This window comes from Dermacentor albipictus, chromosome 4, assembly GCF_038994185.2.
Source record: "Dermacentor albipictus isolate Rhodes 1998 colony chromosome 4, USDA_Dalb.pri_finalv2, whole genome shotgun sequence".
Classification (NCBI taxonomy): Eukaryota; Metazoa; Arthropoda; class Arachnida; order Ixodida; family Ixodidae; genus Dermacentor; species Dermacentor albipictus.
In genome coordinates this window covers 77,194,858-77,222,010 of record NC_091824.1, presented here as the reverse complement: position 1 = coordinate 77,222,010, position 27,153 = coordinate 77,194,858, and the positions used below count along the sequence as shown (strand labels likewise).

Here is a 27,153-nt window from a genome sequence, read left to right as displayed (position 1 = left end):
ACATTTCTTGTCGTTTTCTTTAGGCTTCAAGCGGCGAGCAGTTAACGGACAAGTCCCTCAGTGTACCGGCATACCTTACGGCCCGAGCATTACGCGCTTTCCGTCCCTTCTACACAATCAGGTAAACGAGGTTTGCAAACAACGTGTCTTAATAAACTGTGCAAGGCTCGACGAGCCCGCGTTTGCTAAACGTTGAGGATCGCCTGTCTGTAACGAGATATTTGCTTGTGCCGCGATCACCTGCAACACGCCGAACACATGCACCTCCTCCGCTCATTGAGACGGCCCCGACGTTCCAGCTTCGCGAGGCGCTCCAAGCTAAGCGTCGACCGAGAAAGAGGTAAATGTTTTTCTCCGCATCCCCGCGGCGGCATCCTTCAGTACTTTCAGACTGTTACGTCTCCGTCTAAACTTTTCCCTGTGCGAGCAGGCCGGGCATCTGGCATCGTCGCTGTGCCCGTGTCTCTCCCTCCCCCGCCATCCTCACAGGAATGAGCCGAACGCGAGTTTCTCGGGGGAGGTCGCTTTTTAAAGCAACCCTGGAGAGCGTCCAGGCTCAACCCTGGCGCGGGGGAGTCTCGAAGTCGAAGACGAAAAAAGAGGAGGATTCCCGCAAAACAAAGAGCAACTCAAGGAAAAAGAAAATGTAAGAGTTCCGCGCCTGGAGTCATATCTGAACCTAGCAGCTACCGCCTCCGCCAACAGAGCCTGCCGTCACACTGCTATGTTGCCGCCGCCATGTTTGTTCCTTCTCCTCGTGCCCCCCCCCCCCCCCACCCCACTTTGCCACTGGGGCGAGCGAGCCAAGCTCGCCCACCCTTACATGTCTGCCTCCCGCTCTCCTGCTTATTTCTTGCCCTCTCTTTCATTCCTCTCCTCTCAGGCATAAGGGCTTCCTCATCTTCCGAGAGGCGCACGCGGTCGAGAAAAAAAAGGGCGCCGTTCTTTTTTTCCAAAACAGCGGGACTCTCCTGGAACACCTCCTCCTTCTCCACCTCATTATCATCTCTTCAGCTGTTCTTCGACCACCGGCGACAACTGCCTCGGCGCGGCAGTGATACAGCTTCAACAAACCCTGCAGATGCATTCGACAGCAGCTGTAGCCACCAGCATCCGCCCGGGAGACCCGTGAACGAGCGCAAGAGCGCGGGAATACATCCTTTAGAATCATCGGAGTAGGTGCGCGTGCATAGGAGCTACCGGAACGAGAAAAAGGAAGATAAAGAGCGGTTCTGTTTTGCTCGCCGGTGTGTTGTGGTCAGTGCTCCTGCCTGGAGGAAGTGGTTTTGTTTACGGCGGGCCACCGGAGACGCCGAAGCGGCCTTGCGTGCAAAGGGGCGTCTCCCCTCCACTCCTCTTCGAGCCTTTTTTTATACCTCCAGCTCCTGACTGCCTTTAGCAATGGATGTCCTAATGCAGGTTGGTTTGATTTTGTATTTCAGCATGGGGGCAATTTTCTTCTTTATTTTTTCTGTTTCACTTTGCGTTTGTGCCAGTAAGAAACGGGGGATTCACTAATTAGCCTCAAAAAGTGGGGTAGTAGATCATTTAGACTTATCCGTTTCTCATTCATTGTCACTCAATACAGGGCGCTATCTTCCTGGCATCCGTTTTGTGAAATACCTGTTGGGTCACTCGAAAACCCTCAGTTTTTTGCATCAGGCTCTCAATGACCATCACAAGCATTAGAGACCCGCCGGGCGTCTCATTGTCTTCGTTACTTGGAGCTGTGGCTTGTTCTTGTTTCGAACCTCGCAAGACCACATGGACAATTCGACTGTCTTTATTACTTGATGTTGTGGTTATTCTTTTAGTTTATAAACCATATAAGACTTAGTTCGGAAACCATAAAGACCACATGTACTATGCGAAGTTTTTCAGTTCTACGTTCAGTACAGTTCAGTACAAGCGAAATTGTGGCTAACCCATCTGTAAATTGTTTACCATATAATTACAAAGCATGAGGTCCACACTACTGCTGAAGCATGTGCAAACAGTACGAGGGCGAATCAGTCTTTACCCCCGCCCCTCCTCCTTTTTTTTCCAAAAATAAACAGCTGTATAGGGTTTGTCCGAAATAGAATGTCAGTGATTACATTGTGAAACGACTATACGTCGCTTTACACAGGACCAGTTGGGACTCGTGAAGGGGGAAGTTAGGCTATGCACGGGTGGTCGCTCAGTCGTCCGCGACATTCTGGAGAGAAAAGACAGGCTATTCCGTGAATCTCGTTTTCATTTTCCATGCAAGTCGTAATGCAGCGCTCGTTAGAACAAACAATTCCCATCTAGTTTTGAGAAAAACTCGGCAAGTCCTCTGTGGAAATTTTTCCTGTGATAAAGACGGCATTTGTTGATAATTGTTTGTCGGGAAGTCAAGTCTGCCGGTAGCACGAGGCCTTCGTAGAAGGTCGTGAAGAGGTCAGTAATTAAGCACACGCTGGGCGACCATAACCGACCGTCACCGACCGTCATCGACCCTCACCGACAAGAATGTGATGCGTGGGAGCGATCTTTCGAACACGGACCATCATTTGAGTGTCCTTTTTGTCGCACAGAAAGTAAACATTCCAAAAAGTACAATTCGCGAGATTTTGACGAATTTGCATGTATCAAAAGTGTGTGCGAAGATTGTGCCCAAAGTGTTAGCGGATGACAAAAATCGCACCGTCTTGAAACATGCCAGGAACTTTGGGACTTGCGTGAAAGGGACCCCTACTTTTTAGACAACGTCATCATAGCTGACGAGTCTTGGGTGTTTGAATACGACCCCGAAACAAGAAGGCAAAGAGCCGAGTGGCACAGCATGGCGTCCCTTCGCCCTAAGAAGGCCAGACTGAGCAAGTCAAAGGTCAAGACCGTGCTCATTGTGTTCCTTGACCTCAAGGGGCTTGTCCACCATGAGTTTGTAGCACATGGTACTACCGCAAAGGCCAAACTCTACGTGGAAGGGCTTAAAAGTTTCAAATGAAGTGTTCATCGTGCCCGGCCTGGCATGCGAAGCGATTAAAAACTTTACTATGACAAAGTGCCAGCCCACACGGCCTTCCTCGTGACCCGCTTCCTGGTCAATTCAATAGTGCCAACGGTTCCCAAACCACCCTGCTAGCCTGACGTGGCTCTCCTAGACTTATTTTTGTTCCCTGCTTGAAAACTCCCATGAGAAGGTATCATTTCGGAACAGTTGACAAAGTCAAAGAGGCTTGCGCCAAGGGTCTAGAGGACATTCCGTAGGAGGCTTACCGTGACGCCTTCGATGCCTGGAAATCTCGCTGGAAGCGATGTATCGACGCAGGAGGAGACTATTTGGAAACATTTTAATGCGTTGTGCCGATCTGACCAATAATTTTTTTTTAATCGACTCATTGATGTTACTTTTCGGACATACCCTGTAAATACGAAGTCATCATATTCATTCCCAGCGGTGGACCTTTCTTGGACCGGCACGGCGGATTGGATGCGCTTTGTAGACGATCACAAGGAAGAAGACGGGACAGGCGCAAACTAACAACTGAGTTTTATTCGAGGGAAACACTTAAATATCAGTTCATGCCAGCGCAGGCGTATCAGAGTATCAGCAGCAGATAAGAGGAGAAAAAACACAAAATCAGAAAAAAAACAAATATTAAAAATACAATGAACCAACTTGCCAAACAACGCATTCTGCTAAACGGCGCTGTTGTCAGTTGTTGAAGATGGTGGTTGTGCTTCACACGTCCACGGCGTACGAGCAACAAAGCGTGATTCGTTTTCTATAGAGCAAGTGACGAACGCCCATCGAAACCCATAGGAAAATGCAGCCTACGTATGAGGAAAGATGTATCGCTGCGAGAAGTGTGAGTTTGCAAAAGGCCGTGAAAACTTGCATGACAATGAACGTTAAGAGAGGCCACGTGCGTCGCTGACTGACGAGAACATGGCACAGGGGCATATCAAATTTAGTGCTGCGATGGGACAAATGGGGTCTGAACCGGTGTGGGGACTATCTTGATAAATAGTGTAAGGTACGTAGAACGTATATTTGTAATTAGCTGTATGTGCCTTATTTTGGCTAAAAAACTATAGGGGCAAAAAACTATGATTCGCCCTCATATGAAGCAGCGAATTCACGTGACACTGCAAGTCAGGCTGCAATCCATTGAAACGTCGTATACTGAATTACCAAATCTGTAAATTACCTGTAAGCAGGCTCCCAGCCAACTAAAGCGTTCTTGGCTAGCGGAACGTCTATGCATCATTAGAAAAAAAATTGGTAAAGCGTATCACTTCAGGATCTAACATTCGCTTGCTTTGGTTTGTTTGTTTGTTTTTAGCGTGATGAAGGCCAAACAAAAGGATATCAGGCGTGTAAAAAAACGTGCTGCCCAGAGACATCTGCAGCCAGCGAAAAATATTATTTTGTCAGTCCATGAACCACAGCAGGAGTGCACGGCTGGCTTAATGGCACCGCCTCCCAACGCTTGCACAAACGGTGACTGTGAGCGCAACAAACTCTGAGTAAAATCACACACAAAAAAAACAGCAGCTATTCAAAAGGTAGGTTAAATCTAGGCATTACAGCGAAGAAAAAAACTAAAAAATTCGACATATGCGTAAGCGCAGCCAAATTTTCGAGGCTCAGAATACGTGTAAGAAACTGAGATTCATCGCCATTCGGTAATTACCCATGCGAGTGACTACACGGTTGCTTATCTTGAGTGAAGAGAACATAATTGTAATGGTTACGCAAGTGCTTCGTGCAGGAAACGCGGAGATGAGTGGCCGGGGTCAAGACTTCGAATTCGGCACATTAGAAAACATGGAGGAGTTGTGCGTTGCGTGGCTATCTGTGATTTCAAATTTGAAAATACCATTAATATATTCTGTATCAAGAAAATATCTACTCCCAAAATTCTTTTCTGGTATTCCACAAAATATCGTGACTGAAGCGCCTATTCCGCAGCGCCTACTTACTCACCGCTACATGGTTTTTGCGAATGTTCACTCCCTATTGGCTCTAGCTGCCTCTCACTCCAACCGGTTGTGTAGGAAGGAGGTCTCTCGCCTTCTTTTAAAGTACCTACAGGACACGGATTTGGCCTCCACATGGTGAACTGAGGAGTGACCATGTGTAATTGTGAGGTCTGTGTCTGATTATGTGATTTATTTATGTTAAGCGTCGCTACGGTGGAGCAATTTCCGGCAGCAACTGCAAGGCTAATCCCACCAGTAGCCTACAACCACTCAACTCAACTTCGGCATCGCGGACAGTCCTATATAATGTAAACTGTAAACCTTAGTAAGCACTATTGAAACTCGCATTGCCTTCCCGTTTTCTCCTCCACTTATGCATCTGTACATCTATATTCATCTGTACATATGTCATGTCATATAGTGCGTGTCACGTATGGGTCACGACTTTCTTTTTGTTGTTGTTATTGTTGTTTCAATTTTGCTTTCTTTATGTGCTCGCGCTATGTACGTTATCTTGCGCGAGTGTTACATCGCTTTTTGTGTTACCGTGAAATGTACTTTTCATTTCTTTCCCGACAACTCTTTGTATTGATTTAGCGTTTTTTTCTTACACTGTTTTGCAAGCACGTGATCATTAAAATTATTTCTAGCTCTCACATTTTTTAGCGCTCATATATCTGTTTTCACTTGTCATTTGTTCAATGACGCCCCCCTTACTCAATGCTCCCTTGGGGCCTGTAAGGTACTTTGAAATAAATAAATAAATAAATAAATAAATAAATAAATAAATAAATAAATAAATAAATAAATAAATAAATAAATAAATAAATCTTATGCGTGGCAGAGCGGGTCGAGAAGGTTAGGCTGCCCAGATAACTTCCGCAACGACACAATCTTTGGGTAACCGAGTTTCCCGGAAGGCAAATAAAACAAACTAAACATCACGTTTATCATGTTTTTCGGCAACCGATGCGGGCTCTTTGTACATACAATGCACAAAGCTCACGTACCATGCTAAATGCGCGGCTGCTGCAAACACATGGCGTTTCTCCCTATCTCCCTCTTTCCCTGCATCAAAGTTCAACCAATTGTAAGCGCTAAAGTCGTGACTTTGATCTTTCATGTAGTTCGCAAGCGCTATCCATTCGACCGCTTTGACAGTGTCACTATCCGTAGCTATGCAGAATAGATGCTCGAGTTTCAATATCTCTTTTGCTTTGAACCACCTATCCCTAAATTTGTACATACGAGAGACACTCCGAGTGTAATAGGCAGTGATTTTTGTACGCCAGTCTTGAGACAACATTTAGCGCCTGGTGCTAGACAGCATGATTTTTCACGCTGTAACTCTCTGCTGTGGGCGTGAGACAAGCGGCGTAATCTCTGCACGATGGTGCTATAGAAACCGAACAGCCATGCGTAGTGATTTGTTTCGTAAGCATGCAGTTAAATTTCCCTGCAGAAAAGAAATTCCAACCACAGTCATTCATGATTGGCATTATGGTGCGTAGAGTCTTGAGCATTTTCCTGCAACCCGGTGCCATAAGATTGGCAGGTGATTAATATTGGGTGGGTGGGCGCGCACTGCAGAGTGGTCGTCGTTCTTGTGGAACACAGGAAATGTACTTGGTCGATAGACATCGTGACGGCCTAGTCACCAACGGTGTTTATTATTTTAGGACACCGCGGAAGCTTTGTCGGTCTGCTCTGCTGAATTTATTGTCCTGGTGCGTAACAAAATTTAGCCTCACTCCGTTCGCCAGGGAATAGGCTGGAACACAAAAAAAAAATATTATTTATTTTTATTTATGTGCCTATACTGCTTTCCCGATATAGTCCCCAGATATCGCAGTGGGCGTAGAAATATCTCAAATCAGCATGGTATGTGAAACTAGCACAACGCGAAAAACAATAATCATAACGATGTGCAGGACTATATGCAGGTATTGAAGGCATAACAAATTAATAGGAAAATAAAGGGCAGTAATTGCCGTGTTATGTCAAGAGGCATATTCCGAGCAAGTTTTTTACTTCCTCACTGAACCGTCAACGACCCATCATTTATTCTACCTTTATGCTAATCAAAGAACACTGTTGACCATTCGCAGCCAATTAAACGGAACACTGTTTAAAGGATTAGTGTGCAGCGTTCGGCGAGCATTGCGTTAAACGAAGTGATCGAACCGTTTTATTATTACCTGAGTTGCCAAGCGGCGTAGTGTGAGAATGAAATTACTAGTAAGCATCGAGGCCCATTTCATGCAGATACTGTAACGAAGAACATATGGCTGCAACGTTAGTGGACACGTGTACCATCTCGTGCAAGGTCGTGCATGGCGAGCCTCCCTACGCCCTGTCTGGGGCACTAAGCTGATACCGTCGTGTTCCGATATCTCTAGATTTATGCGAGATAAGACGGGAAGTCAGTGCTGTGAAACATCAGAGGCTGGCGCAAGCGACTCAATGGCAGCGCGTACTTTGGGTGGTATAGAAGACAGCTCCACAGGGCCAGAGTGTCAAACTTTCGAAAATGTTAGGAAAGTCTGATGCGAATAAAATGGGAACTATGAAAGAGGTAACGTCACCTCGAGAAGAAGACGGCTCGCCTTCGTTTTCAACATTACAAAACTAATGAACCGGTAGTGATGTGCAATACTTTCAGTATAGGGCTCTTGCATACACTGCAGCTTGAACGGTTCTCAAAGACCCAGCCTGTGAATTTAATTTGTATTTCTATTGCTCGGGTCTGTAGGGGGTGCATTGCTTGGCGGTGCTCCAAAGAGAATTAGCTGGGCAGGGAAAAAAAAGTTTTCGCGACCCGCTTGCCAAAACGCTTAAGATGTGTACGTGCTGCAGCCGCATGCGCGCAACAAATACGCATTCTGTGTGCGCACTGGCGAAAAACCCCCACACGGCCTTGGGCACGCTTTCTTGAGTGCCTTCCCACTGTACGTCCAGCATGCTAGTACGTCCAGCACGCTCGACCGGCAGACCAATATAGCTTTCTTGTGGTTTCCTCGTGCCACGACTTCCGGCATGGACCCCTTGAAAATTTAATTTCGTCATTCTGTACTCCATACAGTCCATGATAAGCAACCGACTAAGCCGTACCTTGCACTTTAAATCGACTGTTGCTTATAAACGCCGTAGCTTGCGTACTTAGGCACATTGGAAAACTCCCAGAATACGAAGTTATCTATGGGTAGAAGTCACTATTTCCTGTTTTCAATTTTGAAAATGTGCGGCGTTTAATGAAAAAACTCAAGTTCCGTTGCAATCTTTTTTTTTTTTTGGCAGATTACTAGAATGACAAAGTGCCGGTGTTGTCGGCGTCTGTTTCGATTACATGAAGTGAAGGGTGACCATGATAATTCGGGGATTATCTGCTCAACTGTTTACCTGCTCATTTCTTGATAAGTTTCTTCCTAAACAGTGCAGAAGACTGTTTGCAGAGGTATGGTCATAAGGCATAAAAGCCAAATATGCCATGATCATGAGAATAAGCATATCTATTTAAACGTGGAGCAACAAGCATTGTAAGTGGCGGCGAGTTACGGCAAAGAGTACATACGCCCAATCATATTAATATTATCGTAAAGCTAATGTAGCAATTCGATATTTCATATCGTTTCCATAATTCATATCTAGATTATCATCAGCAATCTCTTCGAATATCGGCGATCTGTGTGCCTGAGCAGAAAGTCCCCTTTTATTTTCCGGCAGTTTTTGTTGTACTCACACGCACTTTAATTCTAGCAAGTATAGGTGTACCTTTCATGGTTCAGTAGCTAATTATTGCCAGTATGATGCTTAATACATCACGTTTCCACCGGCTAAATATTTAAGTTTGCATAATTACCGATCTATATTTACCACTGCTTGTTTATTCCACGCACCACTCTGCCCTCGAATATTGACATTTCTCTGCTTAAAACGAATCTGAGGAAATAAATTCGGCCTATAGTGTATTGGGCATTGTTTTAAATTTAACTAAGAACGCTCAACCCTGTGTTTTGTCCGTAGACTGTCTATTTGCATTATAGACATGCTGCGCAAGATTCACAAGAAGAGAAAAAAATGAAGACAGGACAGATCGCAGCAACAGTACTGTGCTCCGTCCTGTCCTCTTCCTTTTTTTTTTTCTTACGCATCTTGAGGTTCACGTTTATAATTCAAGTATGAAGCAACTAGTTCGCAAAAAGGTATTATTGCAACAGATGTCTGTTTGTGTTCTTACAATTAGCTGTAACGGCAAAATTTTTCAGAGCTGGCAGACAGCGTAACGAAAGGCAGGGCTCGTTGTGGTCAATGTATTCTCCCTCAAACCGGAAGACACCGTGGGTACTTTTTTCCAACGGCATCGACTGCGTAAATTCCAGAACAAATGGGAAAATCACTAGGAAGTTGGAACGTTTCGCGAACTCCGAGGGCCGAAAAATTTTGCGGTGGGCTGTACCTGTGCGTGTTATCCTTGTGACAGTGCTACCGCGTTGCAAGTTCCGCATCTTTAACCAAATTTTTTTCCCATCGCCGGTGCAGGGAAGCATCTTCGAGCAGCGAACGAGCGAGTTCTCGAAAACGATAGGGCGGCGGATACAAGTGTTCAGCTCCGGGGGCGGGATGTTCTCGTCGCACAACAAGTAAGTGTCCCGCGGACGCCTCCAGGGATCACGGCATGCTCAAGGCGATCGATGGTCGCCCGTTGACCCCGGCATCGTTCCTTGACGACAAGCACGTTCTGCACACGCGATGCATGCGTTTTTGTTTGCGTGCATGCTATAGTAATCGTATGCACTGCTCCTCAATGAGTGTGCATCACGGTTTGCCTTCTTTCTTTCAGTTGCATGCCTTACTCCATCCAGAAGAGTTCAACTCGAAGAGGTCTCTGTTACCAATACAACTATAGTGAAAAGGTAGCAAAAAAATACCCGGGGCGCGCTACGCCGACAAAGTAAAATTTAAAAGAAAAGAAGACGTTTCGGCTTTCACACGGCAGCCTTGTTCACAGGTAAAATAGACAAAGCTGTTCGAGCAGCTCGTTTAAATTTTCTTGAACACGTGACGCAGGCAGCGCGCATACACTGACGGCAGATTGTCATCGCTGTTGTTGAGAGTGTGTGGCGTAGCCTGAATCATGAGTGACTCAGTGAGCGACTTTGGTCGGCGTAGTGTACCGGGTTTTATTTACCTTTTCACCACGTTCCAACCCGACCAGACGGGCTTCCGTCAAAACACTGAACTTCAAAACAACTATATGGCGATATAACGCTCCGTTAAAGGGGGTTAACGTACGATACTAGTTCCAAGCTCTCATTAGAGTGGCTGCCAACGTTAACGGTTTCGTCGTTCTCAAGTTTTCAGGAAGCCGGTCGCTCACGATGTTGCGCGTATTTAGTTAGGAGGTATACTGTTGAAAAGTCATTCGCCTTCGAACGACTCAAAGCTGAGGTAGTTGGTAAGGATCAATTCTTTTTTGCATAATCATTCGCCTTCTCCATGATGTTTAAGTTAGCAGCTCTGAAATGCTGTAACTAAAGCGCGGGAACGGTCACTGAGATTAGGGAAGGGGCGAGGCCGTGGCAAGTGGTGGACGAAGTTGATGAAAACGCAGCTGCTTGTGCGACTCCTGCTTAAACAGAATATAACCTCTGGGACGCGCATTTGTGGTGCAATTTTCGGACCGTCGTAAGAAACAAATTGAAACCTCATGTTCTTCAGTGGTGGTCACCATGATAAACGCCTCGGCAATCGTTCTTGTTCCTGTTTAAAATCACCCGCTGTGCGACCGTTTCGCACTGCGCTGCAAACCGCCAGAAACTTTTAAATTTAGTTGTTTGGACAGCATTGGTTGCATTTGCAACTTCCGTCTTCTTACTTACCTGTACAGAACCATTCAAAGTGGACCGTAACATGAACTATTCTTTTTTTTTTTAAATATACCGATTTAGTGCTGTATTTCGAAAGGTCCGACGACCTTTCCAAAAAACTATTTCATTAGCTTATACGTTTTTTTTTTCTTTTTCTCAGGCAACCATGTTTCTCGCGTAGCTTTGTCTCTTTAGTACTGGCACCTCTCGATCAATGTTGAATTCTATGGCTTTTGAGTGCAGCGCACTGTCCTCTTAGCTGTCCTTCGCCGCGACTACAATGAGGACATTGGAAGTAGCCCGGGAAACAGGACAATAGAAAGTACTGAGAGAACACTTCACAAGCTCCTCATGTCGTCGTCGTCTGCTCCCAGCTCTCGCGTGAAATATACAGCGGTGGAAAAGAAGCTTTAGGCGTGATAAGACAAGCAATCGACGGTGACAGAGCGCTCGCGCCACCACTTGACGAGAATTATCAGAAAAAAAAAAGATTATCGGCACAAATTCTGCTCACCGAGGCCGATGCATGCGTATGCATTAGGAGAAAAAAAAAAGAGCAAGTCAACGAGGGAGTCTAAACATGGGATAAAAAGTACAATGGTCTGTGAACACAAAATGCGCAATTCCCACTTCATGAGGTATCTTATCTCTTCGTCGCTGTCGCTGACGGAAAAAAATGCGGAGACATGCAGATTGGATAGGTTAGTTAATAGTGTATCTCTCTTTTATCTGATGAACAATGATAACCATCCACACCTCATACGCCCGCTAACGCAGACGCTGCTGACTAAATTATGATATGAAATGTATCGCAAGCAGCGCGCAGCTGCGCTATCTCAAGTATGCATTACGATAACGTACGTGGAATATGTAAGCACGCCGTCCATCGGCCTGCATGACAGAGATTACAAATCTCAGAAACTGGCGCGCATCCACGTTGTAGTCATTACTAGCACCATATTTAGTCTTCACGTCCGTTCTTTTTTTTTTTGTAGCTGCTATTGCCCCTTATTACAAATATTTTTGGTTGCTTTTCGATCACTTCTCTTTTTTTTTCACTTTTTTTTTACCAACAAGCCCCGCTCTTTTATGCTGATCGCCCTTGCCACGTAGTGTTGTGCGCATCTGGCTCTTCGATCACACGTTTTGCTTTGCCTACAATCCGTGTTCGCACCTTCATTTTCTTACGCGGCCTTCAACAAATCACTACCCGCCGTGGTTGCTCAGTGGCTACAGTGTTGGGCTGCTGAGCACGAGGTCGCGGGATCGAATCCCGGCCACGGCGGCGGCATTTCGATGGGGTCGGAATGCGAAAACACCCATGTACTTAGATTTAGGTGCACGTTAAAGAACCCCAGGGGGTCGAAATTTCCGGAGTCCTCCACTACGGCGTGCCTCATAATCAGAAAATGCTTTTGGCACGTAAAACCTCATAATTTTTTTTCAACGGATCACTATGTTGAGTGTCGGGTCTCTAATACCGATGTCTCAAGGTGCACTATCAGTTGCCATCGAGCCCTATTGGAATTAAGATTTTTGACCACGATTGGATTCTTTCCGCATCTTGCTCACGGGAGCTCATCGCTATCAAGAAATTTGATCCCGATCAGGCTTGTTCCCGATCAAAAGTGCGCCTTGTAACGCGCCTGGTAACTTATTTCTGGTCTCCAGTTTCCTGCATGGTTACAAAATATCAAATGCCTTGAAACTATCTGAATTTTCTACAATTTCGCAATCGTGTATGCGTGTTTGTCTTCCTGTAGGGAACTGCTGGGGCAGGCATTTTATTTCGGCTTTTGTTTTTCTCTGCTGTTTGTTCTTATAACGTCATTGGATCATCGCCACTTGCAGGTGGAATATCGAATGCCAAATCACGTTCCTTTTTCTTTTCTAAGTGGAGGGGTTGCTTTTGTTTGGCTTGTCTGGCTGCAGTGGACGAAAACTGAAAACCAGTATGATATCGCAAGACGGTGGTTGCACGCTTGAGAGCAGATCACGCGGTCGTAAATCTGCCGTGCCGCAACAGTGCTGTGGCGCCTCTTTGGCGTCGATATACGCTGGATTCGACAGGTTCGCAGTGTCCTTTTATCTGAATAAGTGCGGCGTTATCGTGTGCGTCGCGGTTCAATATGAGTGACTGGGTAGGTAACAAGAAAGCGCCATGAACGCTTTAGTGTTTGTGCCGGTACGTCTACTGCAAGTCGTTTGGCACGAGGGAACAGTGCATTTGGCAATTGTTGGCTTAAGCACGGCTAGTGTAGTGGTTCGCTACATATTGTTTCTGTTTTATTTTATTTTTATCTTTACTTGCTTACTAGTGTTTTACTCAGGTCAGTCTGATCCTGGAAGCAATTTGCAGGTTCTAAACTACTGGCCCTCTATCTTATTACATTCTCCTATAAGTGGGCAGCGCAACCCGGACGAAAGACTTTCGTCTTTCGTCCGGGTTGCGCTGCTTACCCATAGCAACATGTTCAATCACCAACTCGCCCGGCTTGCCGTGTTATTACGTTCTATTTCATTACGATTTCATTAGGTGCCAGCTTGGCGCTGACAATCTGTACTGTATACTATTCAAAATATTTTTTTTTGAATTTGGTTAAAGCTTAACGCACGCTCTTGTTGAACCGAACGGCACCGTATTCCTTTTTATGCGTATATGTGTGCAATTAGACTCAAAGTGGTGGTTGGTTACGATAACAAAGCTGATTTACTAACAGCCTCGCGTTCAGGATGACGGCTGCCAGAGTTTCAAAAAAAGAAGTTCGAGCAGGCGCTACTGGCCGGAGCAACTCTCTCTCTAAACTTCCACTTCAGCTTGTCCAATTACCTGTGGCTAGTTGTAACAAGATGCAGCGATTGATCACCGCTTTCCAACAACGACCCAATGAATTGTTGCGTCTCGCCTCCAGACATGCGTCCAATCCGTCGGCAACGAGAGAACAGGTCTGTGTCTAAACAAAGGCGGGGACCGCGGCGGAACCGGACGCGCCTGAACGGAGCTTCTATAAATTGCGGCAGTAAAAGTTTATCTGCGGGGCTCCGAAATAGCGCCTTCAGACGCGAGGAGGCTCGCCTGCTTGGCTCTTTCGGTTGTTGCTGCTGTCTCCGTATCTTTTTTTTTTTTTTTTGTCAGCGTCTGTCGACACGAACACGCGACGATGCAAACGCGAGGCACCTCTCAGCGCAGACAGCCAAAGAAACCTGTTTTACGAGATCGGATTGCGTGCCCGCACCTCCAGCTTCTTTTGTGTGACGTGTCCGCCTCCGCCGTGCATTTTCTATACCCTCGTCAAGCAGACGTGGGCGCACTTTCAGTACCCTACTCAAAGTCGATTCTCGCAGAAATTTCGAGCGAAATGAAAGCGTATACTGCCTTTACGGACTATCCGATTCGCTGCTCACGGAGCCATTTGATCCACTGCGCGACAAAAATGTTGCCACAATCGCGCAGGACATAAAACGCACTTTGCGAGCTCTCTTTTAGCCCCCATAAAACGCGTCATTAAAAGAAAAAAAAAACTAGGCAGCAGTGTACACACATTTCGCGAGACTTGGGTTTGTGTTTATTGTTCAATGTTCAACTTCGCCAACGCAAGCATTCGCCGCTTGTTAAGAGACTAGCAGGCAATTTACAGGCGCTTGTTCAGTCGGGCCAGCATAACTTCGGTATGAAATCAGCCGTGTTGTCGTGTTCAAAAAAATCTGAGAGCCACGATTTTTCAGCCAGCAGCAACGTTACAGTCTAGGGAATGTGCTGAGTGGGTCTATCCGAGCGCAAAGTATTAGGGCCAATCATCGTTATTCGTAGCAACACGAATGCAATGAAATGACGCTGTCAGTGCAGTGATTCAGAATGAATTCTGATCCCAAAGGTATCCTTAACTTCTAAAGCGGCGAAGTAAATGAGAGGTTTTTTTTTTTGCACTGACCCTATGCGCAATGCGGCCGCCGCGGCCAGGATCCAAACACGCTGTCTACAGGGTTGGGCAGAGGGAAGCAACACTTGCTAAGGCACCACTGAGGTGATTTATGCATCCTTGTGTTCATTCAGGTATTGATATTTACATGGCTGTGAACTTCTGTGAACACAGCTGTTAATTTACAGCTGTGAACGTCAGATTCTCAACAATTCTGAATAAGCACTAAGGAGCACACATTGAACAAACAGTAATCTTGAGGAAAATAAAGCTGTGTTGTACTTTCCAAGCGAAGCATAACCAAATGGTTGGAAAATAAGTGCACTATAGCTATGATTTCCATGATGGCCATAATAATTGCGTCGCCCTATATTCCTCCAGAAATCATACATTGAAGCTCAGCGACAACGGCTAACCAAGAGCGCCTACCTTTCTTTTCTTTTTTTTTTGACACATATATGGGTCTTCGCGCATTTCTTTCTATCGCTGGCCCGAAGAGAAAGACACGTCCGCATGCAATAAGCCTTCATTTGTGTCTCCTCGTGTGCGTTCATCTGACGTGTACGAATGGCGAGTTGAAATGATAGAGAAGACTACTCTACTGTATGACGACTCTAGTCCGAGTCGTGACCGCTTACGGAGATGGCGCTCAGCGGTATGAACTGGAGACGGGTGCCATCGCCCTCCCCTCCCCCTCCTGATGTGGCGAACCTGGTGTGCCCGGTGCAGCACAGAATTCGGTGCAGGCCTTCGATTGGCGCGGCCGGGCAGGGGAGGTCGACCAGACGACAATATCCAATTTTCTACTCTGCATTGTTGGAGGGTAGCTAAGGGAGCATAAAATGTGCAGGGAGAGAAAAAGTACAAAACCATCAGGGTGAGCACAACACAGGCGCGATATTAAAAAAAAGGTAACCGATGATTACGATACTCCCTAATGCGAAATTTGAGCACAGCTATATACTTGTTTTCATTTCACAATATATTGGCTGGCGTGGACAACGTGCGTCCTACGGCAGGTTGCAAATGGAGCGAAGTCCGGCGCAACTGCTTCGTCAATCTCGAGGCCACGAGAGCCAGCACGTGGGTGACAGACGTGGGTGGGATTCACAGCAGCGGCCACCGACAGACCTCCCAGATGACGCACGCTACTCTGGCGCCATCTCGTAGCCATCGTCGCCGCACTACGCTTTTCTTCTCACGCTTTCGCCATAGCCTCTTCGGCTTTCCGCCTCACGGTTCCGCTGCGCGCTTCTTTGCGCTTTCCTCCTCGCACCTTTCTTCCTCACCACTGCGCTCCGCGTTCGCTTTCATCTTTCGCTGTTCTCGTTCGCTCGGTTACACCGAAGCCGCCGCCGCTCGCCGCAGGAACGGGTGTCTAAGAGCTGCACTCTAATACATGCATGAATGTGTCGCTCTTTGCACAGACAGTAGCTCAAGGAATACACACCGTCTTCGGTGCTGACGATTTGTTACGCTACTTTACATCTGTGCACAAAACTATGCTAGCTTATGGAAAAGAGAGAGAGAAAGCAAGGAGAGGAAAGGCAGGGAAGTCAACCAGACGAGCGTCACATTTGCTACCCTACACTGGGAGTGAGGGAAAGGAGGAATAGAAAGAGGAAGAGAGTTAGCAGTGAGTGCATGTGGGAGATGCACAGGGGCACATAAGCGGTCTCTCAAAACGATGCACTTCAAGTACTGCACTAGTGCACGAATCACTTTTTGTGCCAGTGATAGACACCGTTCAATAATGACCGTAGTGCACATTCGGCTTGCCTGTCTGCAACTGGTACCTCATTAACACGTGTAGTGCGTGTCATAGTAGTGACAGCACGCGTAAAAAACATACTGGTGAACGTCGATAACGTTGTGGGTGGGATATTCACGTCTTCGTTTGAATCATAAGTTTCGGAATAATTAGCAAGCGCTAAGTCAGAAAAAGTAGAAGGACTAAGCGCATATCTCTACACAAATGCGAACTGTTCGCGGCACCAATTGAGCGTGAATTTAAGGTACATCAGAAAAAGTGCGAATTCTAGGTCCTTGCCATAATTAAACTGCTTTAGGACATAGAAAAAACGCGAATATGGCCTCATCCTTTGATGCGAGAAGAGTTTCGGCAGTCCCGGAGCAGCGAAAAGAAACTGTGAAAACGAAATCCCTAAAAGTCACCTATGGCAGTGACATCTGTATCTAAGACAATAGCCCGGTAATGATGACGACAATGATAGGACGACGATAAAAATGATGATCTTGATAGCAGCTCAAACGTCCCGGTCCCCGAATCGAGTCCTGCATTCGAAAAAATTGTTTGATCGCAATTCCTTCTGCGAAAACGTATGTTAGTGATACGTTCGAATAGACGCCATAAGGTATTAGGGAAGGAACAACAGCACCCTGCCACTTTATATAAAAAAAAATCCTTTCAGGTCTTTGATAACTTTGACTGCAAGCATTATCGATGACGAAATAGCTTTGTAAGAGTGTTACAGTGGCACCGCGATGGTGGCTTTCCGTGGTTCTGACGTCCCGTGAGTGAACACAAATTCAAGGGTTCTATTCCCGACTACGGTATCCGAATTCGACCACGGTATCTGGGCATGCCGTGTTCTGTTCACTTTCGTTTCCACCTCGATAGGAAGATGTATAATGCAACTTGGCGCCGACAGTACCTTCTTACAGCTGCAGTTCATCGGAGGGAGCAAGGACATAGCCGTCGAATGCTCTTAAGGCACGAACTGGGTCGCCTAGCTAAATCACCATCAGAAGGCGTACGAAAGAAAAGCGGTCGTCAGGTTGCGGTCACCACTAATGCACAAGTGCTGGACTGCCTACAAACAATGAGGGCATTAAGCGGCCGCAACGCCGTCCGGCCCTGCGAGCTGAGTCCAAGGACGGCACGGGGGCGTAATGCTCTTGCGCCGCCGCGGAGCAAGTAAGTGGGATACTTGTAGCGCGCCTACAGAGTCTCCTAGCTAGTTCTCCGGGCTCCGAACTCAAATATAAAGCTCATCTTAAACTGAATTCTTATGCTTGAGCATCGAATGGAAAACGAAACGAAGAAATGAAGCACAGCCAGAAGGCAACAATTTTATTTAACCTCTATGTACTATCTCCTAATACCAGCTACTTTCATGCTCACATTCAGGTTGGAGGAAGGAAGGAAGGAAGGAAAAATTGTAGAAGGAAAGGCAGGGAGGTTAACCAGTTTAGCTCACCGGTTTGCTACCCTACACATGGGAGCGGGATAGGGGGGGGGGATGAAAGATGGGGAGGCGAGAGATCGGTTTGATAGTTTCCGAAGTGTTGTATACTGTTACGAGGTGCACTGGGCGACACATAACGAAGCGTAACCTCCATCTTGTTTCGTTAATGCGTCCACTAGGACCATTTTCTTGTTTACAAACATGACTCCAGGAGGTTGCCCCCGGCATATCCCGGTCGAATCACTCGGCTGGCAAGGGAGCCTTCACTTGGCGAGCTAAGTGCCTTGCTAAGTTTAGCAGGTGCGAAAACAAATCACCGGTGAAACAACCGTCGCTCGTGGCAGTATACGGCTCCCCAGCCGCTACTAGCGTGTTGCAGCTAATTTAGTTCAGGCTGTATTCCTTTGTATATAGCACATACCACATATCAAAATAATGAATGTGACATTAAGATGCAGAAAGGCAGCGGTACGGATAGGTGGTCGAAAGAAAGTAAATGATACTCTCATGTACGTGCGACGGCGCACAGGCAGACAACAAACTTTTTAAAAAATCCTTTATGAACTTTGCACCCTCTAAACAAAAGTGCAACTCGGCGGCGGCGATAGCAACATGCGTTGGCGGCGGTCGTCAAATGGAATGACGTCATTTGACGACGCTTGCGGTTGGCCGCTTTTATGTACATGCGTCATTGACTTTTTCCAGATGCGCTCTCCCGGTGAATTCCCGAATAAGCCACAGACTATGTATAAGGGCACTGTCGCGAACCCGACAGAAGTGGGTCAAGTCGGCTTGTCGGGCCGCCGTCGGCCTGTCGAGTTCAAGAAAACACCATCGGGTCGCGTTGAGCGAACGTCGAGTCAGGCCGAGCCAATCCGGCTGCCTGAAGTACGTTCACATAGCCCGATTCATTTGCAGCGCGCATGTATAAATGCGGACGGGTCGTACCAGCCAGGCCTGAGACTTTCGCGGTACTTCCGGGACGTCAGCGTTCTCATGGGCTAGGTGCAGTTTAGCACTGCGGGTCAAAGCGCTGGCTGCCACAAGAGTAGAATGCGACAAACTGGCACGGTCTCGCTATTAGAAGCAACTCGTTGCTATGCGACGGGATACAAGCGATAAACAATGGTGAGTCTGTGGCCGAATGGAAATTGTATGCGCGCGCGCGTGCTGTCACTCGTGCCATTTAACGTGACGCAATCGCTAATCATCTCAAAGAGTAGTTGCCGTTGGCGCGGGAGAAGTATGCGTGCTATTGTGGCCTAACTGCTGGAGCTTTACAGAATACAGCGAGAAGGCCCGGTCGCTTACTATACCGGGTGTCCCACTTAGCTTGAGCTGAACGTTAAAAGCATGCAAATACCGAGTAGCTGGACAGAGCAAAGGTAATGTTGTTTTCCATCGCTCGGAGATACTCAGATTATTTTCTGCATTCTGCCTAATTACATTATTAGTCTTAATTAATCAATTTCTAAAATAGTATAGTTAGATGAAAAACGTCAACGAGAAAATTGTAGGGCAACATGAAAAACTCCCGATGCAGCTTTCTGCTGCTCCATACGGGCTACATAAAAGCGTTTTTCCAAGCATGAGAAAAGCCCGCGAATACACGCAAGATGCCTCGAACGGCCAGTCGCGGGGCAATATTTCCGGGGATGCCTCCAGAATTGGCCGATAGTATACCTCACTATCTCCAGGATAGGCTGATTGTATATTGCAATACCTTCGAGGTCGGCCGATAGTATATTGCGCTATCTCCATAATCGGCCGTTAGTATATATTGCACTGTCTCCAGGACTGGTCGACAGTACAGTGCAATTTACTCCAGGATTGGCGGATAGTATATTGCACTAACTTCATAACTGACCATTATCTCCAGAATCGGCCGGTAGTACACTGCACTATCTCCGGCATCGGCCACTATCTCCAAGGTCGGCCGATAGTGTATTGCAATATCTTCAGAATCGGCGGATATTATAGTGCAATTTACTCCAGAATTGGGCGACAGTATACCTAGCTCCAGGATAGCCTGATTGTATATTGTACTATATTCAAGGTCGGCCGATAATATATTATGCTATCTCCAGAATCGGCTGGTAGTATATTCCACAATCTCCAGGTCTGGTCGATAGTATGGTGCAATTTATTCCAGGATGGACCAATAGTATATTGCACTATATCCAGGATTGGTCGGCAGTATAGTGCAATAGTAAACTGCATTATTTCCAGGATTCGCACGCTTTACTTGGAGGGCCGACACTGGATAGAGTGTCATATCAAAGTGGGCCGATCCCGGAGATTGCGTTATGAGCGGTCACGTGGTTCACGTGTTGGGGTTCTCCGCGTCTTGCTGTAATACCTGACAGGCACGTAATCCCTACGCTGCAAAACGTCCAGTTGCAAATGATCAGTTGTATAGCATTTATGAACCGCTTCAAGGAAGGTTCGATTGACGTAGATTACAACATGTGCATTTGTATGTGATTTTTTTCCTTGTTTACGATTACTCTTGCGAAGTCATTATGAAGTGTATTGAATTCAACAAGCTGAGGAGCCCAGTACCCGACTGGCTCCAGAAAGTAGAAAGACTTCAGTGTACGCCAAAAAAAAGGTTAGTCCCAAAGATCAGCCTGCGCTTGGCTGACGTTGTTTCATTGCTAAAACTTTTTTTTGTTCGCTGTTTAATGTAACGCAAGTCAGGCAATGAAGAAAAAAAGGGAGTTGTGGCCTAAATGGTTAGAGCATTGGGCTGTTGTGTTGGGGGGTCAAGGTTCGATCCCATCATTGGACACGTAATTTTTCTGCTTTCTTTGTTGAAGAAACCCCAACCGACGCTAGAAGCGTGCCTACCCGGCTATTGGAAAGTGCAGTAATGATTCTCATTACTCTTTTAACTGGAATCCATCACAGTTTTTCGAGTGGTCTAAAAAGTGAAACGGTTGAAGAAACATGTAGCCAGACTCCACGGTGGCTGTGCAGTTTTCTGGGAAGGATATTAATGGGTTCAACAAAGGGAAGTCTATTTGGACATTACAAGATCTAAATACACAAGAACTGCCACTCGATTTTTCTTTCACATAACAAACAAAAAAACTCATACCACAATACATGAACCTGTTACTCTTCGTCTGCATAGTAAGTAAAAACGCTCAATTAGAAATAACTATACCTGCTATTACTTCTTTTGCATTGACTACATTCCTGGAGACGCACATTGAAATTATTAGCATATAAAATTAGAAGACAAGAATCCTTGCTCTTAGAAGAAAGGAAGCACATTACAGGAATGTCCTCCGCTTGTGTGTATTGTCAGAGTGCGCCGTTGTTAGACTTATTTTGCCTTATTGAAAAATCTAGGCAGCTAAAATATCGTTATAATGCGCACTCTCAGCGCGCTTGCACTAAACTGTAAGCTGGCTATAAAATATCAAAACATAATTTAGTAGGTTATACGCACGACATGGCTCGTTGCTCTAATGGCCTAGAATACATACACTCTACCTGAAATGAAGGCTCGAGGTAATATATAGAAGTGTAGGTCTGACAGCATCGACGTGGAAGCTAAACAGATAATGATGCATTATAATGTTGCATTAGCACATGCTTAAGTTCTTTACCTTAGGATGCGCCACACGGGTTTATTCCTGGTCGTGCTCATAAACATATGTAACACGTGATCCGCTCACCTTTGTTACCTTTCTGCCACTGAGGTAGTCAAACTCTCTCAATCACATTGTCATTAACACATGAGCGGAATAAAAAGAATGCTTATGAAAGTCGGGATTTCCTGCTGAGTAATATGTCTGTGCAGTGGCGAGGAGATGTCTTTAGCACGGCTGAAGAGGGGCTGCAAGACCGGAGAGAAGTTACCTAAGCGTTTCATAACAGTCCTTACGAGCGTTACCACTGTGAACGCCACCACGCACACCCTTTGTATGTCGCTTAGACGCCGCAGCTTGGTAAAACGGCCCGGGACATCACCAGGTACTACTCGCTACTGCGGGGGAGGCGGCGGGGCTATATACGAAACAGCGAAGGCTCTGAGCGTGGGAGCCTGCGGTGTCGCGCCGCTGGGCTGCCGGTTGTGTCCCCGGCCGTTACATCGGTTGTGGACGTGAGTCACGCACTCGAATCTGGGAGGGGGGAGGGGGTTGTGGGGGAGGGGGACAGGAACACGGCTTCGGACGGCCCAACCGCTCGCCCTTGTTCTATGGGAGCGTTGTAGTGACACCCCTTCGAGCGGAACCAAGAGGGGCAGTTTGAGAGAAAACGCACCGAAGCTGAGAATACGAGGCGAGCTGTAAATCTCTGTGAGAAAACTTTGCTTCGGGACGGGGAGGGGAGGGGGGGAGGGAGTTCTGCTGCGACTACCGGCCCGAGCCAGGGGCCCGCCGAGCCGTCAGCAGCAGCGGCCGCAGCAGCAACAGCCGGAGGCGCAAAAATAGAGGGGGTTGTCTCGCGCCCCCTCCCCGGCCCGACCTTGCTTCGCTGGCAGCGTGTCGGCGGTGCCCACCCTCCCCGTCGTCGTCTCCACGCGCAGCGCGCACTGCTGCTGAGTTTGCGTTGCGCGCATTCCGCGGTGCAGCGGGCAGCGAGGCGAGGCAGCCGCGACCTTCCAAGGATGCGGCACCGACGCTGGTCGCCCCCCGAGGAAACACGACGAGCGAGCAATGCGGACGCCCGCCTTGGCCGACGTCGGGCCGCGGTGATGCGGCCCGCGTGCAAGCGTGGGATGCGCTGGCGCGCAATCGCCACGGGGGCAGCAAGCGGAGCTCGCTGTTGCATTGTTATTGTTCTCTCGAGATCACGTGTAAGCTGGTGGTCGCAGGTCGGGTCAGGTTTTGAACGAGGTCGCACGGTGCCGGGAGAACTGCCTTCTTCTGGAAAGCTGTCGAGCACCTTTCGTAGGGCTAGTTGGTTAAACGTATAGCTATATCACTAATCTAACGACGGTTAAACGTTCTCCCGAAACAGTAATACACAGATTACGTCTAGGCACAGCGTACGCAAAGAGTTTTTTTTTTCTTTCTTTCTTCTACATAGAATACGACAGTTTAATAATTTTTTACCTTTGTGCACTTGTCTTCAATCTTTAGGACATGAAAAGTGTTTCAGGAGAGCACAGTATACTCCAGTTAGAACGTATCTGCTTAAGCCGTAGGGATGCCCTCTATGTATATAGCGAAAGGAAGTCTCCGACTATGTTGCCGTTAAAGATTGGTGCGTTTACTCCCCTCGCAAGCCTTGGCCACTTACCATGAATTCATCTATTTTGATTCTTACTACAGACTCAAACGTGTTTTGTTTTGGTATTGCATTACATTCAGGAAATATTGGCGCCTTTAAGCTGCACCGGCTGCTCCATTTTAGATAGAGTTGGTACACACTGAATATGAAAGAGCAAGCTGGCACTGAACAAAAAAAAAGTTGCAAGAATGAAAAGATCATACTTCAAGTCAGGCGACATAAATACCGCTAAGGAGAGCTCAGAACAGACCGCATAACGCACTGTATCGTAAAATCTGAAGCGTGAAATTTCGCCTCTCGGCGTGTTGCACGTCATAAAAAAAAATTAGTCGTCAACATAGAAAAAAAATGGAAGAACGTTTCGTAATCGTGCGGCATCCAACAATGCCCCCCCTCTGTAGCTCAAGGCACTTGCACCCACTGCCGTAACTTCGCGCTACTTGAAGCGACGGACGTGCAATCCAACGGTCTCGCCTGCAACAGAGCGGAGGCGAATACACTACATCATTTATTTCGACACGCAGAGCTCGGCACTGTAAACATTGCTCCACGCTAGCATGACGCCGAGGAGCAGAGTTCACGAGTATCGCGCTGTATGAAGGACGAGTTGCATCTAATCAGACCTATTCCAAAGAGAACGGTGAGAAGTAAGTTTGCGAGACTGTCTTATGGGTCCTTTTTCAGTGCCACGACGTGTTGATGAAACTGCCTTCTGCTTCGTTTCGTAATGCGGCGGACGCCGGCGTTGTGACCTCTGCGAGCCTGTCTAATGACGACAGTATGTCTTCTGCTTCACGGCAGCGTTCCTCCGTGGAAGATGCCAGTGACAGCGCGATCACGAAAGACGAGCCATTACGCGTGCTTTACATGCCAAAGCGGTCATTCGCTGCTAAGGGACGGCGTTATTGGTAAAATTGTATCCATAGTTGTATATATACCCGCTTGAGGCTGCAGACGTCGTTACAAGGCCGACGCGGCCCCCTACTTAAAGGGATGATGTCATTAATAGTGTGAAATGAAGACTTTTGCCGGCGGTTTCTTTTGTCTCGTGATCCATGTTTTCGTTTTCGCAGACAGGCAAGCGCGCTTGACGGTTTTCGGTTGAGCCGTATACTGGCGATTGGCGCGTACCTGTTTCATTGACCTACCAGAAAATCTTGACGAGCTTTCTCTGCATAAGCCACGCTTATTCAGCGTTTAGACCCGAGAAAGTTAGCCTTTTGAACGTGTCACAGATTAGACTTCTGAAATTGTGCGCACCGTATGGCTCATTTCTTTAGGCATCAAGTAATTTCTTTATTACTTAGAAATCAAGAATGCAGCCTGTAGATTTATTTGCATTTGTTCGACCGTCCACTACCCTTTAGGGTTCAGCATTCATTCCGATATTCAAGGTCTTAATATATATAAACAATGTTTCAGCAAAAGAACGGCGCTTACGATCATGTCATGTACTGGAAAATAACAAAAATTAGCTATTCCAGTGCCGTGTAGTATCACTCACGTAAATTCAGCGTTCGATGTACGGTGTGTAATACGCAAATAAACGCGCCAAGGACATTCGCCATGTTGGCTTACAAAGAAGAAATATGTCCACAACTGTTAAATAATTGTTTATTTTTCCTAGAACATGCATACTTATGGTCTTCCTCGCATCATCCATGTCTTTATATTAGCAGCACGATCCACTGAGTCACCGTGGCGGGTGTGTTCAATTAGTTGCAGCTGAGACATTTTAAGTGTTACAATGTTAAACAACAATTAAACCGGTTCCTCATTATGCTTGTAATCTATTGGAATCGATCTGAAAGTAAGGGACTTTGCCATCCGATTATACATACTGACTGGCAACCGGCGAAATCTTCAGATTAGCACTTGCTCAAGCTGATGGTTCAAATCAAAATCAACAATCCCCTAGTAATTTTGTAGATATGTATGCTAGAAACCCTTCACAACATGAAAACCTGATACCTGGACTTCGTAACAGCAAAAGCATCGCATAAGGTCACAGCAGGATCTGGCTGTTTGAATACTGAAAACTGTCAATGCTGAAATCAAATATACTGCCCTCCATTCAACTTTACACGTTAATCCACTTATTGAAACAGCATCCTTAGCGAAATAATATTTTGGGAAAACTGTTCTCGTGGGACCTTGACCAGCCACTTTTTGTTGATCTCGTCATCTGGGCAGTATAACAAGAGTTCTTATACTCACAAGTAGAAAGACATAAAGCGGGTATGTTTAGCGCCGGTTACTGCTTACAAAAAGTTTCCCTTGTTTTCAGTGGTCAGTGGGCATTTCAGGACGCCACAATCTTGATTTGCTTGACTACCGAAAAAAGCGGTGCCTATTCATGTGAACTTTTTCCCCACTAGTTTAGCTTTCTTTTTTTTTTCTTAGCTTCCTCTGCGATAGGAGAAACGCTCCTATGGTTTCGGAGTTAAGGGCTGCTTGTGAGCTTTGTAAGCTCAGTGAACTATCAGCACAGTGGTACATCTTTACGCCGCAATATTACTCTCTGCTGACGCGCTTGTACTGATAGACATCCCTATTTGTTCACATTGTTAGCAAATGAATACGCTCAGCGCTACTACTGACAAGGGACTGAAATGCTTGCTGGAGAGCTGGCCACCGGATGAAGGTCCATATTAGCCGCATGTCTTGTGACCAATAGAATTTCCTAAAAAAAATTACTAGAGGAAACTCTGGCGCTAGTGTCTATGGGAGAAGCAAGCATTTCTGTTCAGTCAGCATTGGACTTCCAAGCTCATCATATTCCATAAAAATATTACGTTATAAGTGTCACAATTTGCTGTCACATATTCATGTGCGCACGGGTTTATTGCGTTCTGCATCTAGAAAAAGTAAGGTTGCGGCGAAATTTAGGCCCATAAACGCAGGTAAAGGATAGCAAAAAAAAATATTCACTTAAGCATACGCTAAAAATGATGGAGAAAGCCTGAGCGCTCACGAGACATTCATTAAATTACTTTGACATTCTCATTCGAATGCGTTGTCACTACCTATTACTTGTTTTCTCCCACTAAATATCGTTGGTTTGAATACCTTAATTAACTTTGCATTAATTAACAGCGAAAGTCGTGGGTTTTACTCCCACGAATGGCAGTGTGTTCGACCATCAATGGTGGCAACACTAGTTTTGGTGCCGTTGAATTTTGGTCTCACCAAAGGTCGAGGTTTGGACTCCCACCAAAGGTCATGGCTTCGAGTTCCACCATTGGTTGTAGGTGGCACCTTCAATTTTGGTGCCATTGAATTTCGGTGCCATTGAATTTTGGTGCCATAACGCCGGACGGTTAATTTTTCGCTAACGCCGGACAACGGAGTTTTCAACCCATGAAGCACTTAAGGCGTTCCCCTTAAAAACACTGAAACGTCTCAAGCCACAGGCGCGGATTAGACAGATCCATGTGCTAGCCATCATTCCTGTGGTAGCTCAACGTTTGCAGCACCAGAGTTCCCTGTAGTAATTTTAGCAGGAAACTGTAAGTTGGGACACCTATCCAAAACGTTTAGGGATCCAGCATTCCTATAACATGAATGCCTTGTATAACGGTAAGCTGCCAGGACACACCAACCTGGTCCCTGAGCCGAGCATATGCATCTCCGCTCAAATGTCACGCTCACACAACCGCTGAAAATGAAGGCTTCTATATTTAAAACATTTTATACCGAGTTACGTGGCCTGCCGCGCGTAATTTGCCAAGAGAAGGCGGAGAGCGAGGGCGGGGCATTGACGTCACCACCATTGTCGGTAGCTGCAGCAGCAGCCCTAACTGAGCTCGACGCTGTTTCTTTCATAATCCCGAACCTTCGCGCACGAATTCAAGCAGAGCGCGCGCAGCGCGCGTGTGTAAAGCGCGGTCTGTTCCCATCCGCCCCGATCTCTCTTCTTAGCCCGCGTTCTCCAGGGGGAGTCACTTGATTGATTAC

The 27,153-nt window shown here is 46.6% G+C and overlaps 1 protein-coding gene across 2 annotated transcripts in view; it reads left to right on the top strand.

Annotated features, from left to right (window-relative positions):
• Positions 1–27,153, top strand: part of LOC135916462 (tropomodulin-like) — a 151,351-nt gene that overhangs the window by 14,360 nt on the left and 109,838 nt on the right. The window contains exons 1-2 of one of the 2 annotated variants that reach the window (XM_065449825.2): positions 936–1,419; positions 9,493–9,593. In XM_065449825.2, coding sequence (XP_065305897.1) covers positions 1,402–1,419; positions 9,493–9,593 — 119 coding nt within the window. In that variant the 5' untranslated portion in view covers positions 936–1,401. Of the gene's footprint in view, positions 1–935; positions 1,420–9,492; positions 9,594–27,153 lie in introns of those variants that run through there. The other variant, XM_065449824.1, reaches the window with a different exon arrangement.